The sequence below is a fragment of the Poecilia reticulata genome, chromosome 14 (genome assembly GCF_904066995.2).
Source record: "Poecilia reticulata chromosome 14, P_reticulata-male-v2, whole genome shotgun sequence".
Classification (NCBI taxonomy): domain Eukaryota; kingdom Metazoa; phylum Chordata; class Actinopteri; order Cyprinodontiformes; family Poeciliidae; genus Poecilia; species Poecilia reticulata.
Window position 1 is genome coordinate 7244493 of NC_088843.1, and position 25551 is coordinate 7270043.

The 25551-nt window shown below is 37.7% G+C and overlaps 1 protein-coding gene across 6 annotated transcripts in view; it reads left to right on the top strand.

The window, feature by feature from the left end:
* tiam1a (TIAM Rac1 associated GEF 1a) overlaps positions 1-23329 on the top strand; it is a 61475-nt gene extending 38146 nt beyond the window's left edge. For 2 of the 6 annotated variants that reach the window (XM_008427225.3, XM_081615448.1), the window contains 14 exons: positions 1807-2019; positions 3491-3624; positions 13288-13512; positions 13942-14010; positions 14607-14732; positions 15409-15517; positions 15682-15861; positions 16000-16118; positions 16225-16333; positions 16813-16868; positions 19183-19279; positions 19907-19994; positions 20087-20259; positions 20355-23329. In XM_008427225.3, the coding sequence (XP_008425447.2) occupies positions 1807-2019; positions 3491-3624; positions 13288-13512; positions 13942-14010; positions 14607-14732; positions 15409-15517; positions 15682-15861; positions 16000-16118; positions 16225-16333; positions 16813-16868; positions 19183-19279; positions 19907-19994; positions 20087-20259; positions 20355-20992 (2336 nt within the window). In that variant the 3' untranslated portion in view covers positions 20993-23329. Of the gene's footprint in view, positions 1-1806; positions 2020-3490; positions 3625-8908; positions 8995-9655; positions 10705-11717; positions 12200-13287; positions 13513-13941; positions 14011-14606; positions 14733-15408; positions 15518-15681; positions 15862-15999; positions 16119-16224; positions 16334-16812; positions 16869-19182; positions 19280-19906; positions 19995-20086; positions 20260-20354 lie in introns of those variants that run through there. The other 4 variants (XM_081615452.1, XM_081615449.1, XM_081615450.1 and 1 more) reach the window with 4 other exon arrangements.
* The last annotated feature ends 2222 nt before the right edge of the window (positions 23330-25551 follow it).

Below are 25551 nucleotides of genomic sequence, written 5' to 3' on the forward strand. Positions count from 1 at the left end.
AGAGACCTAATGGGTTTGAGAGACATGCAGCCGTTTCGTGGACACAGCACTAATGTATAGAAAATAACATGCTCCAGTACCATGCCCCCGAGGTCGAACCAAGGTTACTCGAGTGTGAGATTGTGGCCTCCAGTGTATTAGCAATCAAAAAGCTGCTATGTTAGCAAGGCTGCATGCAGCTAGAGGACGCAGCTGTACTGACTCTCCACCTCTGCTGGGAGGGAAAAAGATTGTGTCAATCAGTGAGCTTAGTTAGTGGATCTTAGTGCAATGTTACACTGCTTACATTGCAAGGAAACCAAAGGTATTTTTCCTGTCAATGTAGCTATTGTTGCCACTACTGTCATATAAGCATACATGTAAACAATGTGGTGCAAAAGTATTCATACTTCTTGATCTTGATTTTTTTATTTTGTGTTTATTTTTGGGGGGATTTGGTCACATTATAGCCACAAACCTCAATACATTTTAATTGGGATTTTAACAGACACAATAGTCCATAGCTTTTCAGCTGGCACAATGACAATCTGTGTCAAGACTTTAAAATCAATGTTTGCTCTACATCTAAGCTTGAGTCCCCAGATGTGTATAGCTGGAAATTTACAACAAAACACTTGCAAGTGTGATTGCTTTTTTCCTCCCCAATCACAATTAAGCACTACTTTGTGTCAATCCATCACATAAAGTCACAGGAAAACACTGAAGTTTGCTGTTACTTTTGCAAGACCCTAAAACTACAATACACAGGCAAAACACACACACTCTCAGCAGTGTAGAGCCAGAAGCGTTATCGCTCCCTCTCCAGTAATAACTGCTTTAACTGGCAGTTCAGATCCCAGATAACTAGGTCATGACTTATGGCTAAATGTGCATCTCTTGTCTCCATCTATAGCTCTGTGTGTGTTTGCTTTCCTCCGCCATTTAATTGTGGATTTGACAGAATTTCTACCATTTTCTCATGGAAGTGTAAAAATGCTGCCCAGGCAAAAGAAAAACAGGGCTGTATCATGTTATTACCCAAAAATGTCAAGGCTCTAACAACATGCTTTTCATGTTTGTACTGTATACTGTCACATGCCTGGGTGGCAGCTCTGTAATTCCATATTCTCTACAGGAATTAAAGTGTCAGGAGGTTTTGCACTAGTTGCCATGAGTGCATGCGTTTCTGTTAACAGAATAAAAATCCATTTGTGTAACTGAATTCAGCATTAAGGGGCAAGTTAGGTTGCTATTAGATCCCAGAGCAGCTGTCACAACTAATCAGGTTGATTGGTGAAACTGTTTAAGCGCTAATTCTCTATTAACAGTGCTGGGCACAGGTGGTCAGAGGGGGGGAAAGCATCAAACTGGAGATGTGTTCCAGTGAAGTCTTTGGGTTCCCTTTCATGTGCACAGTCTCTTAGACAATGTATATGATAACATAAGACGACAGGAATAGACAGGCTTTGCACACTCCCTTCTAAATCCATCCAGTCTTGTTACATCAGGACTTGCCGCAAGCAAGAAAGGAAGGAAGCGAGCATGGGAGGATGCATTTTTAATGCATTGGAGAACATTAGAGTCCCAACATGTCTGTTTAGTCTCAGAGCTGCTGTTAGGAAGTATGGTACACGCATTTTGTTTGTGGGGCTTATTTGCACATATTAACACACAAAGTCCGTCCCTTATTGGTCATGATCTCACAGATAAGACTAAATTGTTTTTTGTTTTCACCAAAAACGCCAACATTAAAACTTGTTTGATAAGCTTACTACTTTCTAGAATAACTTGAATGGTTTTTGTCTTTTCTTTTTACTCATCCATTAGGTTTGAAAGCAGGTGATGAGATTCAGTGCCTCAATGGTAAACCTGCCTCCGCCCTCCAGCTGGATGATTTGAGGGCAGCTTTTGGGAATCGCACGCTTACCCTGATTGTCAGCACTCTGCCCCAGCTGGACTCTAAGGTGCTGTGCTTCAGTCCTCCTCATCGCGCCGACGGAGAGCAAGACCCAACCACAGACATCTTTTCTCAGAGTCAAGGTTAGACTTCATCTTTTCATTCGAAAAGAACACAACTATGCACTCCGTCAAAGCACGCTAACTTTGTGTATACAGAAAAGGAAAGAGCACCACTATCTGCAGGGTCTCCTAATTATGCACGGATGCTGTCTGATACCTAACCTGTAGGCAGCCGGCAGCCTTCCCCTGACCTGCTCTTTTTATTTGTGCAAGGGCATCATTTGTATTCACTGGAAATAGGGGGCTTGTAATGCACAAGCTGACAAGCTGGCATTGTTTATACAGGGGCTCAGAGCTGTATGAATATTAATATAATTCCTTCAGCAGTGTGGCGCTGTCACCACGGAGAATGTGCCATATGTTGAGGGTCAGATGGAGAGTAAAACACTCTTGAAGCCAGACGGAGGTCACTGATGATGCTGTGCTTGAAGAGGAGGTTGAACATGAAGTCTTCAACATAAAGGAGACTTTAAATGAGAGATTTGTCCTGAACATGGACTGAATATCTAATCTGACTATAAAGCTGCATCAGTAGGTTCTCTTAGGGAGGGTTTTATTAGAAGTTCAATATAAAACCCACACTAAAGGATTTATAACTTAATATTAAATCATAATGCCTTGTAAAAGTTTTTGTCCACCTTGAACTTTTTTTATTTTATTACATTATACGTAATTACAAATATCCTAGCATTATTTTAAAGGTACTTTACCAACAGAAAGTAGTGTACAATTATGAAATGGAAAGCAAGTGACATATGAAATCAGAAAACATTTTACATTCAACTTTTTTTCTCTACTACACCTAATAAAGCCTTATGCAATCAAATGCATTCAGAAATAAGCTAATTAGGAACCATTTTTTGTCAAGAACATTATTGAGCGAACAACATTTGAAGGTAATTGATCAAAGCAGACATGTCTGAGATACAATTGTGGTGAGGCTTAAAGCAAACTTATGGAATAAAACATTATCCCAAGCTTTGAACATCCAAAAAATGTGTTTACTTCCAATGGGAAACACATCAAATCATTGCTGTTTGTTATGCATGCCATCTCTTCACATAACAGATATTAAATGCGCTGATCTCAAATTATGAACAGTGGCAAGAAAAAAATGCTATTGTTGAAAGAAAACCATAAGAAGTGCAGTTTAGGAGAAACTTGTTTATTAAAATAAAAGTTGAGTAAAACAAAGACACAAAAACAACTGGAACTTGGAACACTTTTCAGATTTGCATTTGTGAGAACAATATGTATCATGTGTGTTTAGTTTTCCTCCAACTTAAATATTCACTTTTTTGTGTTGGTTGTACAAAGGGAGTTGTTGTGGTGCTTGATAATATTGTGTTTTCTAAAAAAAAAAGAGAGACAAAAAATTTATTTATTGGGTCAGAATTTGTGTATTTTGTACATTATGTATTTTGACACAAAATACACAAAAGCCAAACAAATATGCATTTTGCATTTGAAACTGTCTTTGTTGTCTTTGCAGAGAACATCCTGGACGAGGCGTCAGGTTTGACTGTGGAGAGCCCCGATGAGAGCATGGAAGATGGACCTCTATTAACCCTGCAGAGCCCCAGAGATCATCACAATGACAGAACATTAATGGCAGCTGGACAGAAGGTAGGAAAAGGCATTTAAAGACGCTAAGTGCAGTCAAATGCATGAATAAGATCATGGACATTAAGTAATGCACAAAATTGCATTTTAAGACCTTTTAGCTTTGCTGTTAAAGTCTCAGATTAACTTTATTTATTTATTTATTTATTTATTTATTTATCCCTTTTAAAGTATTGCATTCTCATATTTGTGCAAAATGAACAAAATCAATAAGCTGTTAAATGGACTGTAGTTTGAGAAGATTTGCTTTCGTTTGCTGGCTTTATTGATTGGTAAAATGATTTAATAAGCTAAATCCAGCAATAAAATGACTTGATGTAATTTAATGACAGTCTTAAAAAGGTCATTTCAGGAGAAGGGCAACATTACACTGTGTGTATGTGTGAGATTGAGAAAAGTAGCACAGCACTTAGCATCAAAATATACAACGGGATGCCAATATTTCCAAATCCTTGATCCTTTCTTTTATTTTTCTCAGTTATTATGACTCCAATATTCTGACATAACTTCCGCTGTTCAAATTGTTTACTCAAAGCACCCAGTGTCTGCACTGTATTTTCTCATTTTCAACACAAACCTTTCTCTAAATATGCCAACGGGGCATATTTAGAAACCTCTACATGTATATTTAAAGTTTAAGCTTTAAGCAATCTGCAAAAAACTTTTAAAAAACCACAACCTCCTTGATAAATTAAAATGTTATTAAAATTGGTCACCATCTATGGTAGAAGTTAGTTGCAGTTTACCTTAGATTGCAATGATTTACCTATCAGAGGATACAGCACACCTTATTTGATCAGGTCCGAATCAGATGATGGGTATGCTCCATTTGTCACATAATGGGGCAATTGTTGCAGTAGGAAGGGATACTTTGCACACCATTTCACACTAATGCACCATATAATAGAGGTGTGTGGATGCGACGAGGAAATTATTGTCAGGGAATTTGCAGAGTAAAGTCGATGCCTGAATGTATATGAGGCCACAAAACTGTCTAGAAGTTAAGATTCAGTTTTGCTTCTTTGAGCTGTTGATGGTAAGTAAGTTATAAAGTCAGATCGCCCTGACAGTGTTAAAAGTGTTCATCTCTGACTGCCAAACATTTATTCATCTCTACATGAGCCGCGTCCCGGCTGACTGCTAAGAAATGCACGAACTGAAACATAAAAATAGAAGTTAAGAAATGAATATTGTACATCTGGAAGCTGTTATGTTAGTTCTTTGCATTTCATTGTGTTATTTACTAGCTGTCCTAAGTTTTTCTTTTTTTTTTTTCTCCCCATCATGTAATGTTTGTTTGCCACAGCTTCGGACACAAATAATTGGAACAATATTTAACATCTCCAAAAAAAAAAAAGAAAACAAAAACCACCACACCAAACGGTCAAATAAAAATGGGTTCTGGCAGCAGACATGGTGATAAATAAGATGAGCCATAATTACTAGAAATATAATTATGGAAGGATGCACCAAGAAAAACTCTGACTCTGAATGAATGAAACAAATGTCTCTGCTGACCCATCATAATATTTTTTAATCTGATCCTAGTTAATGGCTTCACTGCATTTCTTGTTTGGTTTTATTTGCAAAAGTTCTGCAAAAATATTTTATGGTTTTCTTGTGTGTGAACCTGTCAGTCAATAAATGAGCAGATGTTCATGCAGTATGATTTTGGTGTGTGTGTGTGTGCTACACGGACAGAGACAGGTGAAGGAAAGAGTGAGGCAGCAGCATCACTTTCTAATTAACAGTGTGTCTGGTCCGATTAACGTCGGTGATGTGATGTCTGGAAGAGACTGTGTGCCAGCCAGTCTCCCTTGGATACGGTTGTCACTTCCTTTACCACAGCCAAGCCTGATATTCTGAAACCACCGGAAACATTTTTTCTTTGTTTCTATTTGATGTTGAATCTTTATGTTTGAGGAAAGGGGCAGCAGAAATGGTGCCGAGGTCCTTTCCTGGACGTGTGTCGGTGAGATTCAGTCAAGTGAGGACAGCGGCGCCAGCCTCATTCCAAGCCTGACTATGTTGGACAGAAATGGTTCTGTGACTCTGGTTTACCATTTTAGATTGAAAGCAAAGCACTGAATGATAGAAGACGCTTGGGAGAGTGGGTTGGGTTATATTTCATTTGGTGCACTTGATGTGAGAAAAAGCTGTGAAACTCCACAGCTGAGAACACTTCCTGATTAAAAATGTGCACCTTTGGTTTTTACACTTCCCATTTTTGCTGCAGCGTTTTGCATGGTGCTTGTGCCAAGTTCTTGATCGAAACTTTAAAGTTTCGCACCACTTAATCCTACCCTAAAAACAAATGGCTTTCTTATTACATAGTCATGTGTCTTTTTTTTCTGTGTTAAAAGTGATTCTTCACCTTTTAGGGTTTGGAATATAACCAGTTTCTGAAGTTTTCAATTCTTGTCTCAGGTTCAATTTAATCTGACTGAACTTTTGCTATTTTGCAAAGACAAACTGGAAAAAGTCATTCTCTAGATATGTGGAAACGGACATACACTGCTGGATTTGCAACGTTGTTTACAGAAAAAGGTGAATCTACCGAACTCTGACTCATCAGTATTGACAACCAGTGATTGCCTCACTTTTTAGACATTTGCTGGTAAAGAAAAGTATCCTCACTGCATGACGCTGCTACCCCTGTGTTTCACTAGGCAGATGGTATATTGAAGTGAATTTCTGCCATTCGAGGACTTTTACCATGTTGTTTTTTTTTATTTGACCAGAACATCATTCTTCCACATGCTTGTTAAACATTTTACATTCATGTGCTCCAAGTTACTGTTAGTTTGTCAGATAAAATCCAGAGAAAATATACCATTATGGTTGTAATGTGAGAAAATGTAAAAAAGAAGCTTTGCTAGAAATCGTGCTCTACATGGAGCCGGAGATAAAAACAGGAAGGGAAACACACTGTCGATGAAAGCAAAGGATTGTTTAATGTTGAGATATAAGGTGCTTCTAAAACCTCCACAGTGTTTTCTGTCTTAAATTAGACATCCCACAAAGAAAAAAAAATAGTTTGATATTTAGAGAAGAAAACCAGTTCCTCTCCAATCAGCGTGCCAGAAGAAGTATTACAGTCCTATTACAAAGCCCTGGCAGTCTGTGATCTCCGTCTCACCTTCCCGTCTCTCACCTCCTGCTTCAGTCTCGCATATGCTGTCTGATTCATGTCCTCGTTTCCATCTGTTGCCTTTTTTAGACCCTCGGTTTTGTCTTCTATTTCCTCTGCATGCAGCCATTTGATTTACTGTCATGTTTTGTTCCCATAATTGAAAACAATGTGACCGTGTCCCATTTCAGACATGACAGCATCATTTTTTTTTCTTCCTTCCTCTGATCAGCCAGTCCTCAGTGTTTGTTTTCCTTTGTTTTGAATGCCCTTTGTTTCTTGTATGTCCTTCCAGTTGTCTCCTCTTCTTGGTTTCTGCTCCCCACTAACCCCCTGCTGTTCATTATCATAAACAATGTGAGGCTGCTGCTGGCGTTCAGACAGAACTTGCTCCCTTTAAGCCGTCCAGCCGGCTGTAAGCCTTGACCTTACCCTCAGCACTTGGATGCTTTTGTTAACAAGGACGATCCAAATTTGCAACACAGATATCCAGCAGACAACTAAAACAATAGATTTTTATCATTTTATTTGTTTTGTCCTTTATTTCCCCCTCATGGTGATTACTCCTTTGTTTCGCTGTCTCTTTGGAGAAGCTGGGAAGTGCTGAGGATTGTGTCTTACCTCATTTCACCCGGTGCCTACGGTCACACAGTGGCAGACGACTGAAGGGAAGAAAAAAAAAAAAAAACGGTGAAAGTGGGACAATTTTAATTATCCCCACACTCTAATTACTTCACTCTCCGGTGTTTCACATCATTTAGTAGAGATAAATGAGTGTATGCTTAGCCGGAGGAAATGGAAATTTTCATTATTTTAGACAAAGCACACAGCTACCTTCCCTGTATGATAAACCAACTACTGGGGAAAAAAAGCTGATTGCTTAAGAATCACAGTGATAATAAAGATGTCTGTGATTGTTCGGGGGTCTCCACGCTGCAGTCAGCCTCACTGCTGTCTCCCAGTTATAATTTACAATTATAACCAGGGGCACATGAAATGGAAAATGTAATATTCAGTGTTTAGGGGAAACTTTTCATCAGGGTTTGTTTTGTTTCATGTTGTTAATCAAAAAGTATGAGAACATATTAAGTTTTGTTTACTGTTTAATATTATATAACATCCAATTACATTTCAATAACTTTAGTGACACAGGTAAAATATGAATTTCTTATGTACAGGTTTGTTGTATGTATTGAGGTTTTTAATTGCCTTTAGATTATTTTTTTTCTAGATGAGAAAAAGAAAATTATTAGAAGTAAGAGCTTCAACTAAATACAGAACTGTGTCTTTAATTAATCTATTAATTTTAACTTGAAGATGCACTTGAAAATTCACACTGTTTATGTATTTTTTTAACCAGCTTCATAGAACCAGGCTGAAATGTTGCTGTACTCCCATTTTTTCCCAGTGGAGGGCGCAATGAGATCATTAATCAAGCCTGCAAGTGGATGTTTACAATATAAACATTAATCACATGAATATATTTTTTCAGTAATTTCAAACAACTGATAGATTTAATTTGCATGATACCCAAGACATTTTCTTGGAAAATTGGGACAAAAATATAAGTTAGTATTTCCTAGTTAGTAATACAGAAAGTAGTTTTGTTTCACTACTCCCATATGAATAAAGTATCAGGAGGAAGTGTGCACCTTGCAAAACAACAACACTAAAATTCACATTCATAGGTTTGTGAGAATGTGTGTCATTATGTTACTATACTTTAAGATGAACTTACTACATTCTTTCTCTCCTTGCTTTTTTTTCTTGTAGGGATTTATGGATTTGCTTTTTTTTTTTTTTTTTTTTTTTAATTGCACATGAAACAGAACTCAGGACTCATCCCGCTCTGCTTTTCCCTCACTCCTCCTGTGTTTTCTCTGACGACGACAAGCACAGGCTTGTTACCACAGTGGCAGGAAAAGACAAGTAGTCAAAAATCTGCTCTCAAACGTACATCGAGTTCTTCATGTCAAATGGGGAAAAACAAGTGTGTGTAATTAAGAGTGAAGCCTCGAATTCGGTCACTGAAGTGTGAATGTGATTCCTCACAGGATGATAAACGTGCGTTTGCAGTTTCAGCTGACGGGTGTAGGAACTGGTATTTGCTGACTTGCTCCACCCCTTTGTGTTGCACATCCCTTCCTCTCTGTTCTGAATGTGGGGAAAGACAAGGATGCCGTACATTGAGTAATGGTGTCTTTGGTATTCGGCTCTACTTTTGTTGGATTTGTCGTAAAAAGGTAATTTTCGTTGTACTTCATCGACTTCTTGCTTGGCTTTCTGTCTTTTTTTTCAAATATATTTTAGTTTCAAAGGTTTTGAAGCATGTGGATAGCTCTGTGATTCTCTAAAGGGCATAAGCAGCTTAAAACTAACTTCTTTGAGAAGAAGTGCTCTTGAGTAACCCTTACAGATGATTATACCATTCTTTAGACTTCTAAAGGACAATTTGATTTAGATACCTACCCTTCAAATGCACAAACATCAACATGTTTTTATGGCAGGGTTAGGGCAAAATATGTCTGTCTTATACGACACAGGTTCTTTTTTCCTGTTAACTAATCTGAAAAGCTGTTTGACTTAATCCAGGTCATTTTTCTTGGAAGTTATCGGTAAGGAAAAGGAAGTGTTATTTAAAAGTGCAATCTAAGTCGGATGTTAAACCGATCTAAGAGGATTCTTCTGATTTTTTAAGTCAGACTGTGGAAGCTGTTATTAATAATTGCCTTACCTCTAGTAGAAGAAAGACAGAATTTTCTCAGTGAGTTTGCAAAACCAGTGATCAAAAGACAGTGCTACAAAAAAATACAAACCCTTTGCAAGCTGTGATGTCAATACATCAGTGCTGCCAATGTAATTTTAGAGTGATAGTTGTTTGGCTGAGAAAAAGCAGCCAATTGTTATTTTCTTCAAATATCACATGTTTATGAACACTTTCAGTTTAAATGGTTTTAAAATGTTAAAATCAGCTAAACCGTGATCGGAACAGGGGTATCCATCTGATTAGCTGAGGATTTCATATAGTCTGACATCAGTCTAGCACAAGAAAGTGAACGACTGAAAATTATTTTGTACAATCTCACTTTAGAAGTTGAAAAAATATCCCTTAAAAGCTTCTTAATATTCCAAAATATCACTTGATGGCACAAGCCGGATTCTTGCTTAACTGGTTTGGTGTTTGTATGCTAAATAATGTGATTTTTCTCACAGTGACAGACTTAAGCTTTACCACAAAGAGTTGAAGTTTAAGGGTGCACTGATATTTCCCACTCTCTCTATCAGTGATGCAGAAAGCTGATGTCTGTCTTTCACTCCTAACCACATCTCACCTCCTAGCTCTCCTCCCACAATCCTCCCCCCAGTTATTCTTCAAGAGGATGTGATGTTTGCTCCTTTTTTTTTTTTTGACATTGCAATCTGCACCGCTGGTTCTGCTGTTCTGAGTCACCTGGACAGAAGAGTAAGAGAAGCGGCGCGGACAGATGGGAATGGAGAGGAAGAGTAGAAACAGAGGGATGACAGTTGAGCCTGCGGAGTCAGTCGGGATTTAGACAGTGATTGGATGGACGCTGTAGGATAAGATGACATGAGAGCGCTGTTGTTCATTGCAGTCTGTGTAATGACCTATTTGTTCAGCTGCAGCAGCAACTGCACAGCAGACTGTTGAAAAACCAGCCTTTTAAACTTCTGCCATCAGCTGGCTTTGTAGTAGTAGTAGTTTTAAAATAAAAAAAACGGGAATTCACAGCAGTTGGATGTTTTTCGGATGAGTTTTCTGGAACTGACCAATTGCAGGGGATTGAATGTTTTTTTTTTTTTTCGACTCGGAAATTACAGAGCAGGAATGAAAGGAACACCTGAAACCTTTTTGACCTGCCAGGATGTCGGCTTTCAGGAGGAGCAGAAAAACTAAACCCTCGACCGACTCCATCTATGATGCGTTCCAGGTGGTGAGCATTGCAGTGCATGAGAGGTTGTGTGTCTGATGCCTTGTGATGTGGAGTTGAGCTCACATAGGTCAGTGATTATGTAATGGTGCTGTATCCATACTGATGAGATTATCCTCAGGGTATGTTCCCTCTGGAGCCTGCCATCCAAATCCATACATCCAGCATGCTCGCCTTTCCCAGCAGCTTTAGGGGTTTGGGAGAAACAATCTATCTTGTCATCTAAATGATTTAGATGTTACTCGTAGTGTGGGATTATCGTTCTGTTGATGCTTTAGCAAGGTCGAAAACAACATTTCACTTTTCTCACTATTATGAACAGATATTCATGTTTATTTTGTTATGTATATTTTAATTCAGGTTGCAGAATGCAAAATAACAGTGGTACGTCTGTAGAGCATCATGCTGCTTTTTTCATTCATTCATCTGTCTCTCAATCGGTTATTTGTCACCAATTTACCCAAATTTATGAGATCTTGTTTATAAGTCACAGGAGTGTTTGGTTAGAAGCATACATGAAAAAATTGCACCATATTCAGTGTTTTTTTTATTATTATTTTTGCTCATTCCACAGATCCAAATGTTGCGTTTCTAACACTTAAAAAATTTAACATTATAAGGGTGTAACATAATAAATTATCAGTTATATTGCTGTTGATTGTCCTGGCATAAAATTTGTAGCCGTAATGTTTATTGATTAACACATTTCTATTTGAGATTATCTCAATTGAAATGGTCTTCAGTGCCTTTGCTCCCTTAAAGATGGCCATCCATCGTGACTCCGTGAAAAAAAGATTCACAGCATCATGTTGCAAAGCTGCTTTGAATACCACGATGGAAAATTGTGCTGTCACTGCTGCAGCCTTACAGGAGACAAGCCGTGTTATCTGTCAAGACGGAACCTGTCTCAGCTGTCTCCAATTAAGTCAGTCAAAAAAACCCAAGAAGGGTGTTCATCAAAAAACAACAGAAATGTATGATGTCACACAAAATAGAGGTATTTTTTATGGTATATATTTGCAGATTAGAAGCGTTGATTATAACAAACTAAGTGGGGGCATCAATTGGATAACCTCTGCGTCTGTGCAACTTCACATGGTTTCTTTTACATGTCTTTATTTTTATTTTGGAAAGACAGTAACTGTACAAATGTGAAAAACTTCTCTTTATTATGTACTTAAAATATACCAATATGCATATATATGGGATAAAAATAAATAAACTTGACTTTTTTTAATGGCTTTGCCTCAAATGTTAAGTCTATCAGAATCAAGTTTTGACCCGTATAACGTGATGGGAAGAAGGTTACTTTTGTTTTTCTCCAACACACCTGAATCAAATGAATGGCTTGTTACCAGATCTTTGTCAAACTTGGTCCCGTAGGGGTAATTCATTCATTCACTCATTTGATTCAGCTGAGTTGGAGCGGGTGCTAAATGTTGCAGGGGAGTAGGTCTGGAGGATTGGAGTAGGATATTCCTGATTTAAAGTGAATCCGGTCAGTAAAGTTTAATTGAAAGTTTACTCAGAGAGGCTTACTGTCGGAGTCTAGTAATTAAAATGTGGAAATATGTCCTTAATTTGTCTCTGTAGGATAAAGTCCTTCCAATAGCCATCGAGCGATGTAGTGAGGTTAACGGAAAACAAAGGAAAACAAAAGCATGCAGCCATTAAGTAGCTCTTGCCTTAATGTTTACTTGAATCAAGCCTGGGGAAGAAACATCTGTGGTCAGAACATCTTTCAGACACACTTCAAACATTCCTCAGGTCGCATCTTTGCTTGTTAAAGAAATGCAAGACTTTGTGCCGGAATGACTGTCAACTATAATAATATTTTTAATAGTGGAGACGATACTGCTTAAATCTGACATGTCTGCTCATGTAGGGAATGTTTCTAGGATTGGAAGTGTGGCGCTTGGTAACCACATTGTATGTGTCCTTTGAGTTTCTTGCTAAAGTGTTTGTGCAGCTTGAACTTTTGCACATTTGTCATGATCTAATCAGAAACTTGAAAGTAGTTTGAGGTTTTATGTGATTCATTAGTTCATAGTAGTACTTCGTTCAAAAATCAACAAGGATGAACAGCTGCACAGTTGCTTAGTTGTTGTAAGTTGGAAAGGTTTATCAAAACAGAATGACCCAACCAAAGTCCAGAGCAAAAGCCAATTGGGAATCTATGGTAGGACTTTAAATTTTATGTTCACAGAACCTCTCCATCTAATCTGACTGAGCTTAAGTGATTTTGCAAAGAAAAATTGTTTCCATATATGCATATATGGTCGAGACATAAACCACAAGGGATGCCGCTGCAATCGCACACAAGTGGTTCTACAAAGTATTGAGTCAGAGGAGCTGAACACAAAAGTACTCCGAAGCAAGGAGGTGTCATACCACACAATTATACCTCATCTATCACATCAAATTCTAATAAATTAAACTGAAGTGTATCGTTGTAAAAATAATGTGAATGTTCACAAAAACCTTCCAAAGACGTTTTAGTTGTTCATAATCCAGTTTTACAAATGAGGTGAGGCAATTCTGACATTTGTCTAATGGAATGTCTGGTTTCCTCATTTCCCATCACAGAGCACAGTGCAAGTCACTGCTTTCTGCCGCAGTCTCCATGACATGAATCCTCTGGAGTGCCCAATGTCGTCCTCCTCATCATCGTCTTCGTCGTCCCTGTCACCGAGCCCCGTGTCAGCTTTGGCACCTGCTGCCGGTACTGCTGCCCAGAGACAGCTTTCCCATGCAGACAAACTGCGCAAGGTCATCAGTGAATTGGTGGAGACGGAGAAGACGTATGTCAAGGTGAGTTCAGTTTAAATTTAATTTTAAGTAGACTTTCTAAACCTGTCGAGTATTTCAAATGTGTCGGTTATGGGTGTGCTGTGGTGGCGCAGGGGTTAAGCACAACCCACATATGGAGGCCTTAGTCCTCGACGCAGCTGTCGCAGGTTCAATTCCCAGCCTTGGCGACCTTTGCTGCATGTCTTCCCCCTTCTCTCATTACACACTTTCCTGTCAATTAACTGTCAAATAAAGGCCACTAGAGCCAAAAAAATCTAAACCGCCCCCCCCCCCAAAAAACGTGTCGGTTATATGTCATAATTACCAACATACCATTAGTGTGTTGCATTAAGAATCGTTGGAGCTGACTCATTGCCCACAATACTTGGCGTTGAATCACAAAAACACCTTCTGCACAATTTGACGGATCTTGTTTTTCATCTTTTTCAGGACCTGCGCTGTCTCATAGAGTACTACTTGAAACCTTTACAGAAAGAGAGTTTCCTAACACAGGATGAGGTACCGTCATGCTGCTTATTATTTATACAAAGAATAACGATACTCCACGCTTGCGTTTGGATACTATGTGTGAATTCTCAGATCTATTATAGAATAATGCATTTAAGTGATTTAAGCAAATAGGTAGAGTTTCATTATTTGCCGTTTGCAAGTTGGTGGTTTGTCTGTACATAGAGGAAGTGAGGATGTATGTAGACTCCGTAGTTAATGTGGAACTAAAAGTAGAGCCTGGGAATATTTATGGATACACAAATCAGCACCAGACGTATTGTATTAGCAATGAACAAAAGTCATTTTAGAACATTAATGATTTGTTGGATGTCATGAGCAGAAAGTGATTTTGTGTAAAGATTACACAGGATAACAGTTTGAGGTTTTGACATGCCTGTGTGAAAGTATTGAAGTTAAATTTGTGTGAAAGTATGTGAAGCTGGTCATGTGACAAATTCAAAACCAGTCTAGACTGTCTGCTTATATATATATATATATATATTTTTTTTTTTCCTGGCACAGATGGAGCTGTAAATATTAGTTGACAGCCATTAAGCTTCACTATGTACAACAGTACTAACATAATTCTCATTCTTTTTTTGCAGCTGGATGTTTTATTTGGTAATCTCGAAGAGATGGTGGAATTCCAGTTGGAGTTTCTGCGAACGCTTGAAGATGGAATCAGACTGGTGCCTGATCTGGAAAGATTGGAGAGAGTGGACCAGTTTAAGGTGAACAGTTTTTCTCCAAACCTCAGAATCATTATTTATTTATTTATTTATTTATTTATTTTATTTATTTATTTATTAATTTATTAATTTTGACTGGAAAAACAAGATCTAGTTATTTCTGCTGTTTCACAGTGTTTTCCTTAAAAAAAAAAAACTTCCAATGGATTATTTGTGGTGTTATTGCACAAATTCTGCACTCAGAAGAGAATTGACTTTGGTTCATGAGTACTATCATGATGGGTTGAGCTATTGTGTTGGTAAAAAGATACTTGGGGCTTAAACACACACCCCAGACTTGAAGACACATAAGTTGAGTCTAAGGGCTTCACATTTACTTGCCAGTGCAAACAAAAATTTAACAAACACAGTCTGAACAACTTTATCAAGGTTGTTTTGAATAAAGATCCACTGTTTGGAATCTTAGGAAACATTTCTCATTTTAAGAAACAAGCTTTATTTGAAAGAACCTCTCTAATTTATATAATAAGGATTCATTTTGGCTAGATCGTATAATCCATCTGGCAAGCAGAAGTAGGCATAAGAAGAAAGAAACTGAAATGAAAGGTTAAAATAAAGAGTTGTATGTGGATACTGGGTCAGACAATATCTTATACCTATATCAATACAAATATGAAACATTTTTATTAATGCATTATGGGTTTTTTTCTCTCTACAGAAGGTACTTTTCTCTTTGGGTGGGTCATTCCTTTATTATGCTGATCGGTTCAAGATCTACAGTGCGTTTTGTGCCAGCCACACAAAGGTCCCGAAGGTCCTGGCTAAAGGTAAAAATCCAGATATTCTTTCTTGGTGGCAAGTGCACAATTAACCTAATGACAGCAGTTCTTTAGATCTGCAGTCTTCATACATCTGCTTACAAATCATATTGCAAAAACGTATAAATTTTCAGTGACTTGTAACTTATAAATAGCATCTTCTTTTTTTTCAGCCAAAACTGACCCAGAGTTCAAAGCCTTCCTGGCTGAGAGAAATCCCAGACAGCAACATTCATCCACTCTGGAGTCTTACCTGATCAAACCCATCCAGAGAGTCCTGAAGTACCCACTCCTACTCAGGGAGCTCTACTCTCTCACTCACCCAGACAGTGAAGAACACTACCATCTGGATGGTAAAGCAGTGCTTTTATTTATTTATTTTTCCTCTACATCTATTGGCACTCTGAAATGGTTTCAGCATTAGCTACGGCCCTCACTGTTTGGAGCAGTAATTGATGAAGACATGGCTAATGGACTTTTGTCTCATCCAGTCGCAATGAAGGCCATGAACAAGGTTGCGAGTCACATCAATGAGATGCAAAAGCTTCATGAGGAGTACGGGGCAGTTTTTGATCAGCTCATCAATGAGCAGACGGCGGATAACAAACGGGTAAGTCATTTTACTCTAGATCACCGAACTGAAATTTGATCAAAAGTCAAAATAGAAATAATTTAATTTTTGTTCATTTATTTATTTATTTTACTTTTCAATAAAGGTGCTTGATCTCTCAATGGGCGACCTTCTGCTGCACTCAACAGTGGCATGGATGAATCCTCCAGCCACTTTTGGCAAAAGCAAAAAGGACCCAGAATTATCTGCTTTTGGTAATACTGTCATTCTAAATTTACATTATATAACATTCTTTCCATACCATATTAAAGAGAAAAACGATCTAGACAAAGTAAAAAATGCACACACAGAGAGTCACTGCTTTATTTATTTCACCTTTTTCCCTGCACTAAATTGCTGACATGTCATGTTCACCCAGCCCCAAAGTGCACAGATATTATAAAAATATAAAAAGTTCACTCAGCTGACATGTTTTCCTTGCAATAAATATTAGATATGAAAACTTTAATGGCTTTCTTTGCCAAGTGTTGGTGAGCAGAGGTGGCAGCTTTTAACATTCAATGTTGACATGATGGATTTTTCTGATCACATATAACTAAATATTGTAATTTTAATCTTTGGCTGCCACCAAAGATGTTTTTTCGCATCCTATAAGTTGAATTTTGACTAAAATGAAGCGGGTAATAAAATGTGCTTTGATTTATGTCATACCCTTTATCTCTCTGTTTTACAGTGTTCAAAACTGCTGTTGTTTTTATCTACAAAAACTCCAAACACCGGAAAAAAATTGTAAGTACACTTAACCCTTTTCTGCGCATTGGTTTTAATTTGAAGAAATGGATTGAAAAGACGAACTCATTAGATGGAAATTGATGATACTTTTATGATCGATTTCATCCCATTGTTTTAAGTAAATTATTCCGCTTGTTCTTAGAGGGCTGCCAAGCCGCACAGAGAGAAGATGTTAAATGAATCAATTTTTAAGAAGCCTCGACTTGCAGTCTTACAATTACCTGAAAGTATTTTTAATAAGAAAAAAAATTAACTTTGTTTATACAGCTATGAATATAATATAAATGTACAAATTTGCCTCAAAACTGGAAATACAGAAAGTGGTCTACTTTTACCCATAACTAAAATATGACCAACCAATTCATGTTTAATGATTTACAACTAGGGAAAAAAAAGACTTGGGCCTTTTTATTCAGAGGTATAAAGCTATGTAAAATGTTGTGTATATACCAATTTAAAGATGAGTGTAAAACTAGAATTCTTTAAATCCTATAAGGCTCCAGCTCCATAGTGAACAATTCACTCTTTCTACTTTATCCATTTTTTATCTTTTTGGGAGACTAACCACTTCAGCAAATTTTGTGCTTATTTAGCCGTTTGAATATGAAAACATTCAGAGCTTGTAAGACTGGTTATGACTTCTGCTACTTATAGCCTTTATGAATATTCAACTTTAAAAACCACTTAAGTCCAACAGAATGAATAGAGTAACCGTTGAAACCAAATAACCTTGTTCAGTGAATCGTTTGAAGGTTCACTGGGTCTCTTTACTCTCGGCCAGAAATATCATCCATATTTTAGTGGGTCACAAGACATTGGGCCATTACCAAATCCTTCCTGCTTTCCATTTATAGGTTTTATACGTCACTGTTAAAGTTTTAAGTTGTCGACCATATTGTCAGTTTTCCCCGAAGGCTGATGGCATCACCTGCCACACTTTTATCCGCTGACTATTCACTATTCAAAATGCAAACAAGTTCCTCCTGTTGCTCTAGCAATTCATCATCAACAAGTTAAAACGGGAAGATTTGTCCTATTTTTCATTTGTGGCTTTCAGATACCAATATCTCTTGGAATCTGAACTATACATGTACTTGTACAGTGCTTTGTCAAGTTCAAAGTGCTCAGTCAGTCATTCACCCATTCACACGCTGATGGTGGCAAGTTACTGGATAATAATCACAGCTGCCTTGTGACACGCATCTCCAGAAAAGCCCATGTACTTCCTTCATTGAAAAATCTGCTGACTCAGCAGATTTGGTGGAAGGTTTTTGTTGACCTAAATGAGCAGGGAGCACATGGATGATACAGGGACTTTATTCCCCTTTATCAACAAATCTTTATCAACTCTTCTTATGGTACGGAAGGGAAAATTAATTCACACAAGAAAGGTTGACAATGTCACTGACCGTATAGACATTATGGAAAACCTTCAAAGTGAGAAGGTTATGCTATAATTTGATGTATTTTTAAATATATTTTCAATATTCCTTTTATAGGACCAAGAACAGATTGTCATATTTTAATTGTGTTTTAACACAGAAATTATTTTTTAACATATCAAGAGTTTAATAATGGGCTTTAATATCTGCAAACTAACTGATGTTACATTTCTTTATGCACTTTTCTTTTCAAGTCCACTTTAAAAGTCATGGGAAACTGCTCAGAACTCAAAACTGCATCAACAGGAAAAAAACGAAAAAAAAAAATAAAAATAGTAAGCAAATAATAACCCCAGCGCAAATATTGCTTGGATATGCCATTTCCCTAAAGAACAAAGAGGAAATGAACTTGTCTGACCAGTTTCACCCTCGGCACTATTTTTCATAAAAACCTTTTACAGTTACTGTATTGACAAAAAGGGGAAAAAGGTTGCTTAATATATGTACATTATTCCAAGTTCTATTTATTTAAAGAAAAAAATACAGAATGGCAATAAAGGTTGTCAAGCAAAACCTATCTTGTCTTTTAGTTTTAATGTGTTGTTGGTTCACTGGGTACGTGGAAAACAGGCTATTAATGCAGGATGCAACAATAAAACTGCATCCTGCAGTTTTATTAAATAAAAGGCTATAAAAGCAAGATTAGTGGTGCTGAAGGATGCTGGTGGGGCTGTTTGCTGGTGCATTCTGAAATAAAATTGACCTTAATTCCAACAGCCATGAGTTGGTTTTGTGTACATTTACTGTTGTCATCCGATTCTGATGCCTCGCAGTAGCTGTTGAATTTTATGTGTTGTTGGACTTTTCCGCCACCTGCTGTCATGTTGATGTACTGCAGTCATGTTTCACGTGCGTTTTGTTTCTTTCAGGGAGGATCTCATCGTGCCACCGTGAGCGAGGACAGGGATCATTTCCGCTTCCGATACATGATTGCAACAGACTCCCTGCAAGTCCGGGCCGCTGCAAGTAGGTCTAACTGATTTCCCACAAGTATTTATTCCTGAAAGGCCACTTTTAACTTTTCTCATGGCATGCCAATAACAAATGATCAATGCTTTCAAACAAAGTTGCTCTCTGTTATGAACTGCGGCCCATCTTTATCTAAAAAATTGAGTTATCAGAACTGCAGGCTGGTTATTTTATTGTCTCCATTCACAAAGAGGGGCTATTTTAAAAACTGCTCTGCAAAGCTAAAAAGCAAACGAATCATTAACTAAGCATACATTTCTTACATTTTGTGTGAAGTTTGTGTTGGCTTTTCTCACTTGCAGGTTTACAGTCAAGTCATTTTGTTGGTCATCCTAGTTTCTCTGTGGATAATACACTGCAATTTGCTTATGTTTGGCCTCATGACTGTGCAGCGAGTTGTTTTAAGTGAATTGCCAGACTTCTGCTTTTTCATTAATGCAATTTTTAACATGCCTATTCCAGAACAAAGTTGTAGTCCCACCAAAAGTAATGTTTTTATTCAAAATCATACAGCTAACAAGATTTTTACAGTCCTATTCTGCATTGAACTGCATATGTAGCAAATATCAAACCTCAATGAGCGATTCTTGAAATTATAAACTCGCCCGCATCTTTTCTTTTCAGGCTCTGACGCCACAGCAGTATGTGAACTAGTCCACACAAGGTCTGAATCTGAAGGAAGACCAGAAAGAATCTTTCAGCTGTGCTGCAGGTATTTTTTTAAAAGGAAGAAAATGAATTAAGCGCATGTATTGGACGCGAGTAAAATTATTTTAAGTTCATGTGTTTCTTGTATGATTCTAGTTCTCCAGAGAGCAAAAAGGACTTCTTGAAAGCAGTCCAGTCTATTCTTAGAGAGAAGCAACGGCGACATATTCTCAAGACAAAATCTTTGCCGCTCAACCAGAAGTATGTCCCGTTTGGTGGCAAACGCCTGAGCGCCCTCAAAGGTGCACGACCTACCATGAACAGAGCAGGTAAGTTTACATAAAATTCTTAATAAAATTCAATACTTTACAGACGACATTATGTTTTTTTTCTCCCCCTTTTCTCTTTTTGTGTCTGCGTTTAGCATCTGCCCCATCACGAACTCTGAGTCGCCGAAACCTCTTGAAGAACCTCATTACCGTTGATGCTGACCAGGTTTTCCACGGCACCAACAACAACAGCACTGATGTTCCTAACATCCCCCATCGGCCGCCCCGCTCCCCTTCAAACTCCCCTCCCTCCAAGCACGAACCTCATCCGTCTCACAAACATCAGGCAGAGGACACGGACCGTTGGGTGGAGGAGCAGTTCAACCTGAGGCGCTACGAAGACCAGTGCGAAGACATCGACGACAGACAGGTGAAGGAGACGGACATCTTGAGTGACGATGACGAATACTGTAAATCTGTACGATCCCCGTCGGCCGAACCAGACTCCCTGGAGGCAGGAGTGGGAGGACTGAGCTTGCACAGCAAAGAGGTCAACTTGAATATAAAGATGGAGTCTAGAAGCGAGATGGAGCAGGGTGTGAAAGTGGACCGAACAAAACAGAGGGATGATTCAGACTCCTTCACATCCTGCAACCTGTCTGTCTCTTATTCCTCAAAGCTCGCTCCTTTGAAGCAGCAGTGTTCTGTGGAGGGAGCCACTAGCAAGAACCATGACGTGATCTGGGTACGACGGGACAACTTTAATAAAGGGTGCAACAGCGACGTCTTTTGATGGGAGACTACAGAATGAAGACGAGAGCAAACGGAGGTGTCTTCCACAGATGCGTTACTGTGCAAAAGTGTTCATTCCCCTTGAATTTTTTTTATTTCATGGGATTTTGTTGGGATTTTGTGATGGATGACCCAAAAAATTTGCATAATTAAGTGGAAGCAAAAGGATTGTTTTCCTAATTACAATTTAAATTCCGAAAAGTGAAAAGACCATTTATATTCTGCCAATTAAGTCAGTACTGTATAGATGTCACTGTAGCTGATTCCATGTTTAGAAAATCTGAGAAGTTTGACATTTTTATTTAGGCCCTTTTACTCTGACAACCCTAGTTAAATCTCCAGTTCCAGCATCTCCCTTTATTTAGCTCCATACCCATCTCTGCTAAAGGAAAAAAAAAAAAATCACCACAGCATGATCCTGCCATTACCATGTTTTTCTGTGGAGATGTGTATTCAGGGTGATGTTTGGTGTTGGTTTTTTACAAGGAATTGCATTTTGTAGGAAAGCAAAACTTGGCCAGAGTCTTCAACATGTTTGTTTCATATGCTACATGGCTTATGGCAAACCTTAAAAGAGCCTCTAAATTATTTATTAACCAAGTAACTGAAGACACCTCGTCACACTGGATTTAATTAGGATTATTGGAGTAAAAGGGCCTATTTAAAAATTCCTCAGATTTTATTTTTCATTGAATCAATAATTCACTTCATAATTAAACTCTGCATTTTTCCTGCCACTGAAAATCCCAAAGAAATACATGGAAGTGTATGGTCATAACTTATGATTCTAAAACTGAAAATGTTTAAGGGGGAATAAAACGCTTTGCTAGGAGTTGTAAATCAGGATTCCAAGAAAATGTAGGACGAATCAGGTACAAGCTTTAAGATAAAGTGTATAGCACTGTGATGCTAACCACTCTTTTTAGCTCCACCCAGTTTGACAATCGTACCATCTTACAACATGCTCTGGTTCCTCTTGTGCCCCTCAGATTCTAATTCAGAACTTCTGTCTGTAAAATTGCAGCAGAGATCCCTCACTACACCCAAGCATTTCACAAACAGCTGGCATTTATCTGAAGGTGAAAGCACTGCATGTGCATACATGTCAGATGAGGAGGTGTATGTAATCATACACTGGAAAGCACATCGTATGTAGACACGGGCAGCTACTGTCTCGTGACACAACACTGCACAGAAGAGACATCCTCACTTATGACTCATGGACCAAAACGTCTATTTTTCAACACAGTAAATGTGGGTGTTATATATTTTTCTGACTCAAAAAGCTGTTTGTATTTAACCCCAAACCAACCCTAACCCCTCAGGGGCTGCGTGCTCTTTCTCTTCAGGGGATTTTGGCTGAATGGCTGCTGTATAAAAGATGGTGAGGTCCAACTAGCTTTATTGTGCTTTTTTAAAAAAAAACTGTTTTAACTTAATATCAGCTGCACATCACTGTATAGTTGGAAGTAATAATAGTGCTGATCACCTGCTGTACAAAAAAGTTTTGATGCTCACTTTTTCTCCTATATGCTTTTTGAAAATGGTTATGAATAGCAAATTTTTCATGTTTATTTAACGTTGCCTTTTTGGAAAACTTTACTGTAACTTAATGTTTACAACACATTTATCTGCTCAGTGTTACAAACTTTGTATTTGGTGGCAAAAACGGACTTGACAAAACTCTCTTCTGTGCCCTTCTCATCTTTTCTGTTTTATTGTTAAAAAAAAATCCTCTATTTTGGTAGTTTTTTAGCTCATTAGACCCTACACTGGATCTTGGAGTCCCTTCGAGCTTGATGTCTTTAAAATACAGCCCAACCACTCTAGTCCTGTTTACTTGAATATTATTAGTCCTGACCTGCAACTTAATTATCCTCCTTTATCAGATCCAAGCAACCTTTTACATTTAACTTATAAACATCCCGTCACAGCCCGCATCCACTTCACAATCTTGTGATGCTTTTCCTTTCCACCAGGTGGCGCCATTTCACTACCACCACAGCAACGTGCTATGTGAGACCTCTGTACAGAACACAAGTACAAGTACCTAACACCGAACTGTCAACACAGAGGCTTAGCTACTCTGGTTGATGGGAATAAGAAAGTGGATTATTTTAAACTTTATGTTCTTGATCTATTTACAAAGTCGAAATCTCAGCTAACGGCTCACTGGTTCATCACATCCGGGAAAGACTTCTGACTGTGAGGTACAATCACCAGGCCCTGGAGGCAAACTCTGTGAAAAGCCCTTTGACTCTCACCTTTGTACTTTTGAAACTGTTTGTACTTAAAACTGTGGATTTTTATGTGAAAATAAATTTTCTCATTAAACTTATTGTCTGTTTGGACTTTGTTTTTCTCGCTACGGAGAAAAAAAAAGGCATAAAAAGTTTTAAAGACTTTGTGCTCTTGATTTTCTACTAACAGCTAATGAAAACTCATTAAAGATTAGAATATTACATGAGCATAAGAAAAATACAAAACTACATTCTGAATGGGGTATGCACCTCTAAAGGTTTTTACATTTTACAACTACATTATAACGCATTCTAAATGATTAAATAAGACAAATTGATCACTTACTGAAAAATGTCACTGCAGGTTTTGCTGAAAAGTTTACTATTTTGTTACTTGTTCACAAAATCTTTTCTAAAAAACAGCTTCCTCAAACATGAATCTGGTGACATTATTTAAAGCAAAAAGCAACTGACTTCTTTTGAATATTTGGATTTCTTCTCTATTTGTGTTTTTTAATCAAATAATCAAGTCACCCCCAGAGTGTTTACTTGTGTTCTCTTTACTGATTCTCCTAACAGCTTGATTATTGTGTCTTTGTGATGTAATCAACCCAAGTCATATAAAAACATTTTTTGCTTTATTTTGAGGTTGTTTTCTGGATGGGCTTGATTCTTTGCTTGTAAATTTTGATATCTTGCTATAATGTGAAGAAAAGTCACCAGATTGTATATTTAATAACCAAAATGTTTTTGCCACCGTGCTTACAAAGTATTGAATAAACTGGCACTAGTTTCTTTTCTGACAATTCAGAAAAATGTACATTTAAACAAAACAATTTGTTCTGCAAATATATTTGTATTTGAATTATACAATAAACATTATTGTCTTTAAAATGGGCATAAAATATAATTTAGGTAAGGATTAAATGAAAAAACACAGCCGCAGACCCATCCATCCATCCATCCATTTTCTTTCACCCTTGTCCCTCAGTGGGGTCGGGAGGGTTGCTGGTGCCCATCTCCAGCTAACGTTCCAGGCGAGAGGCGGGGTACACCCTGGACAGGTCGCCAGTCTGTCGCAGGGCACAGCCGCAGACCCATTCAGTTAATTTGAACATTACTGAAAACCCAAGAGTGAAACAGATTAATTTCACAGGGATGGAGGTTTGACAGCTTTTATTTCTACAGGTAACAAAGACATTTAAAATTAAAGTATTACATCAGACCTATTAAAAACATTTTAAGTAACAGAAATATGTGCTCAAAGAAAAGTATCTGCTTAAAGGATACTATTTCCAAAAGGTATTTGAGCCTCGTCTGATGCATATTCTAATTTATTGAATATGACTAAATACTACACATAAACAATAGTTACAAGTGAACTAGCTCTAAATAAATGCATCCATATATCAATTGTCTCTACACACTTGTTCTTGCCGGGCCGCCAGGGGATATCTAAAGCAGTTATTAGGTGAGAGGGTGAATGCCACTGACAGGTCACCAGTTCATCAGACAACAACACAGACAGACAGGCAAACTGACTCCTAAGGGGAATTTAGAGAGTCCAATTAGCCCAACATGAATGTTGTGGGTTTGTGGGGGTAAATAAAGATAAATATTAAATAAACTAATATTCCAATTAAAGGATACACACTGAAATAAATATTAGGTAAACGTGTACATTGTTGTTGCTGTTCATTGTTTGAATGTTTGTCACACACTGCTTGTCCTGTCCTCAAATTAATCTAAGATCCTAAGTCTGAATATATCAAATCAGCTGATTTTTGCCATACATGTTTCAAACCATGAACTTACATTTTATTGAGCTGGTTTTAAGAAATCCTAAAGAAAGTCAAGATTGTGTCAAAATAATTAGAATTCAACTGCGTTAGCAGAAAAATACATACATACATGGTTTCTGTTCTCCCCCTTCTTTGTGGCCACCCTTCACAAAACAATCTGCTAATGTCCCTGCACTTACAAATCAAGTTATATACATAGGCATAAATACACACAAATAAAAATATAGAGATTCCATAAAAACCTCTGCCAGATAGCAACTGAAGCAAAGAGCAAAGGGAGTTAAAAATCACTATAAAACTGGTTAACCTTCATGCACATAGATCAGTCATGTAATTTCTAGAATGAATAGTTCAAACCAATATTAGGCTGCTTGATTACCTGATTAGATTTGTTTCAATATCTAAACTAATGACTTGTTTTCAACTGAAAACATTCTGAGGGACTTCCAATTAGTATTTATATGGTCCCTTTTTCTAAGTAAATTTGCCTAAAGGCTGTTTTTCCCAGGAGTTTTTGT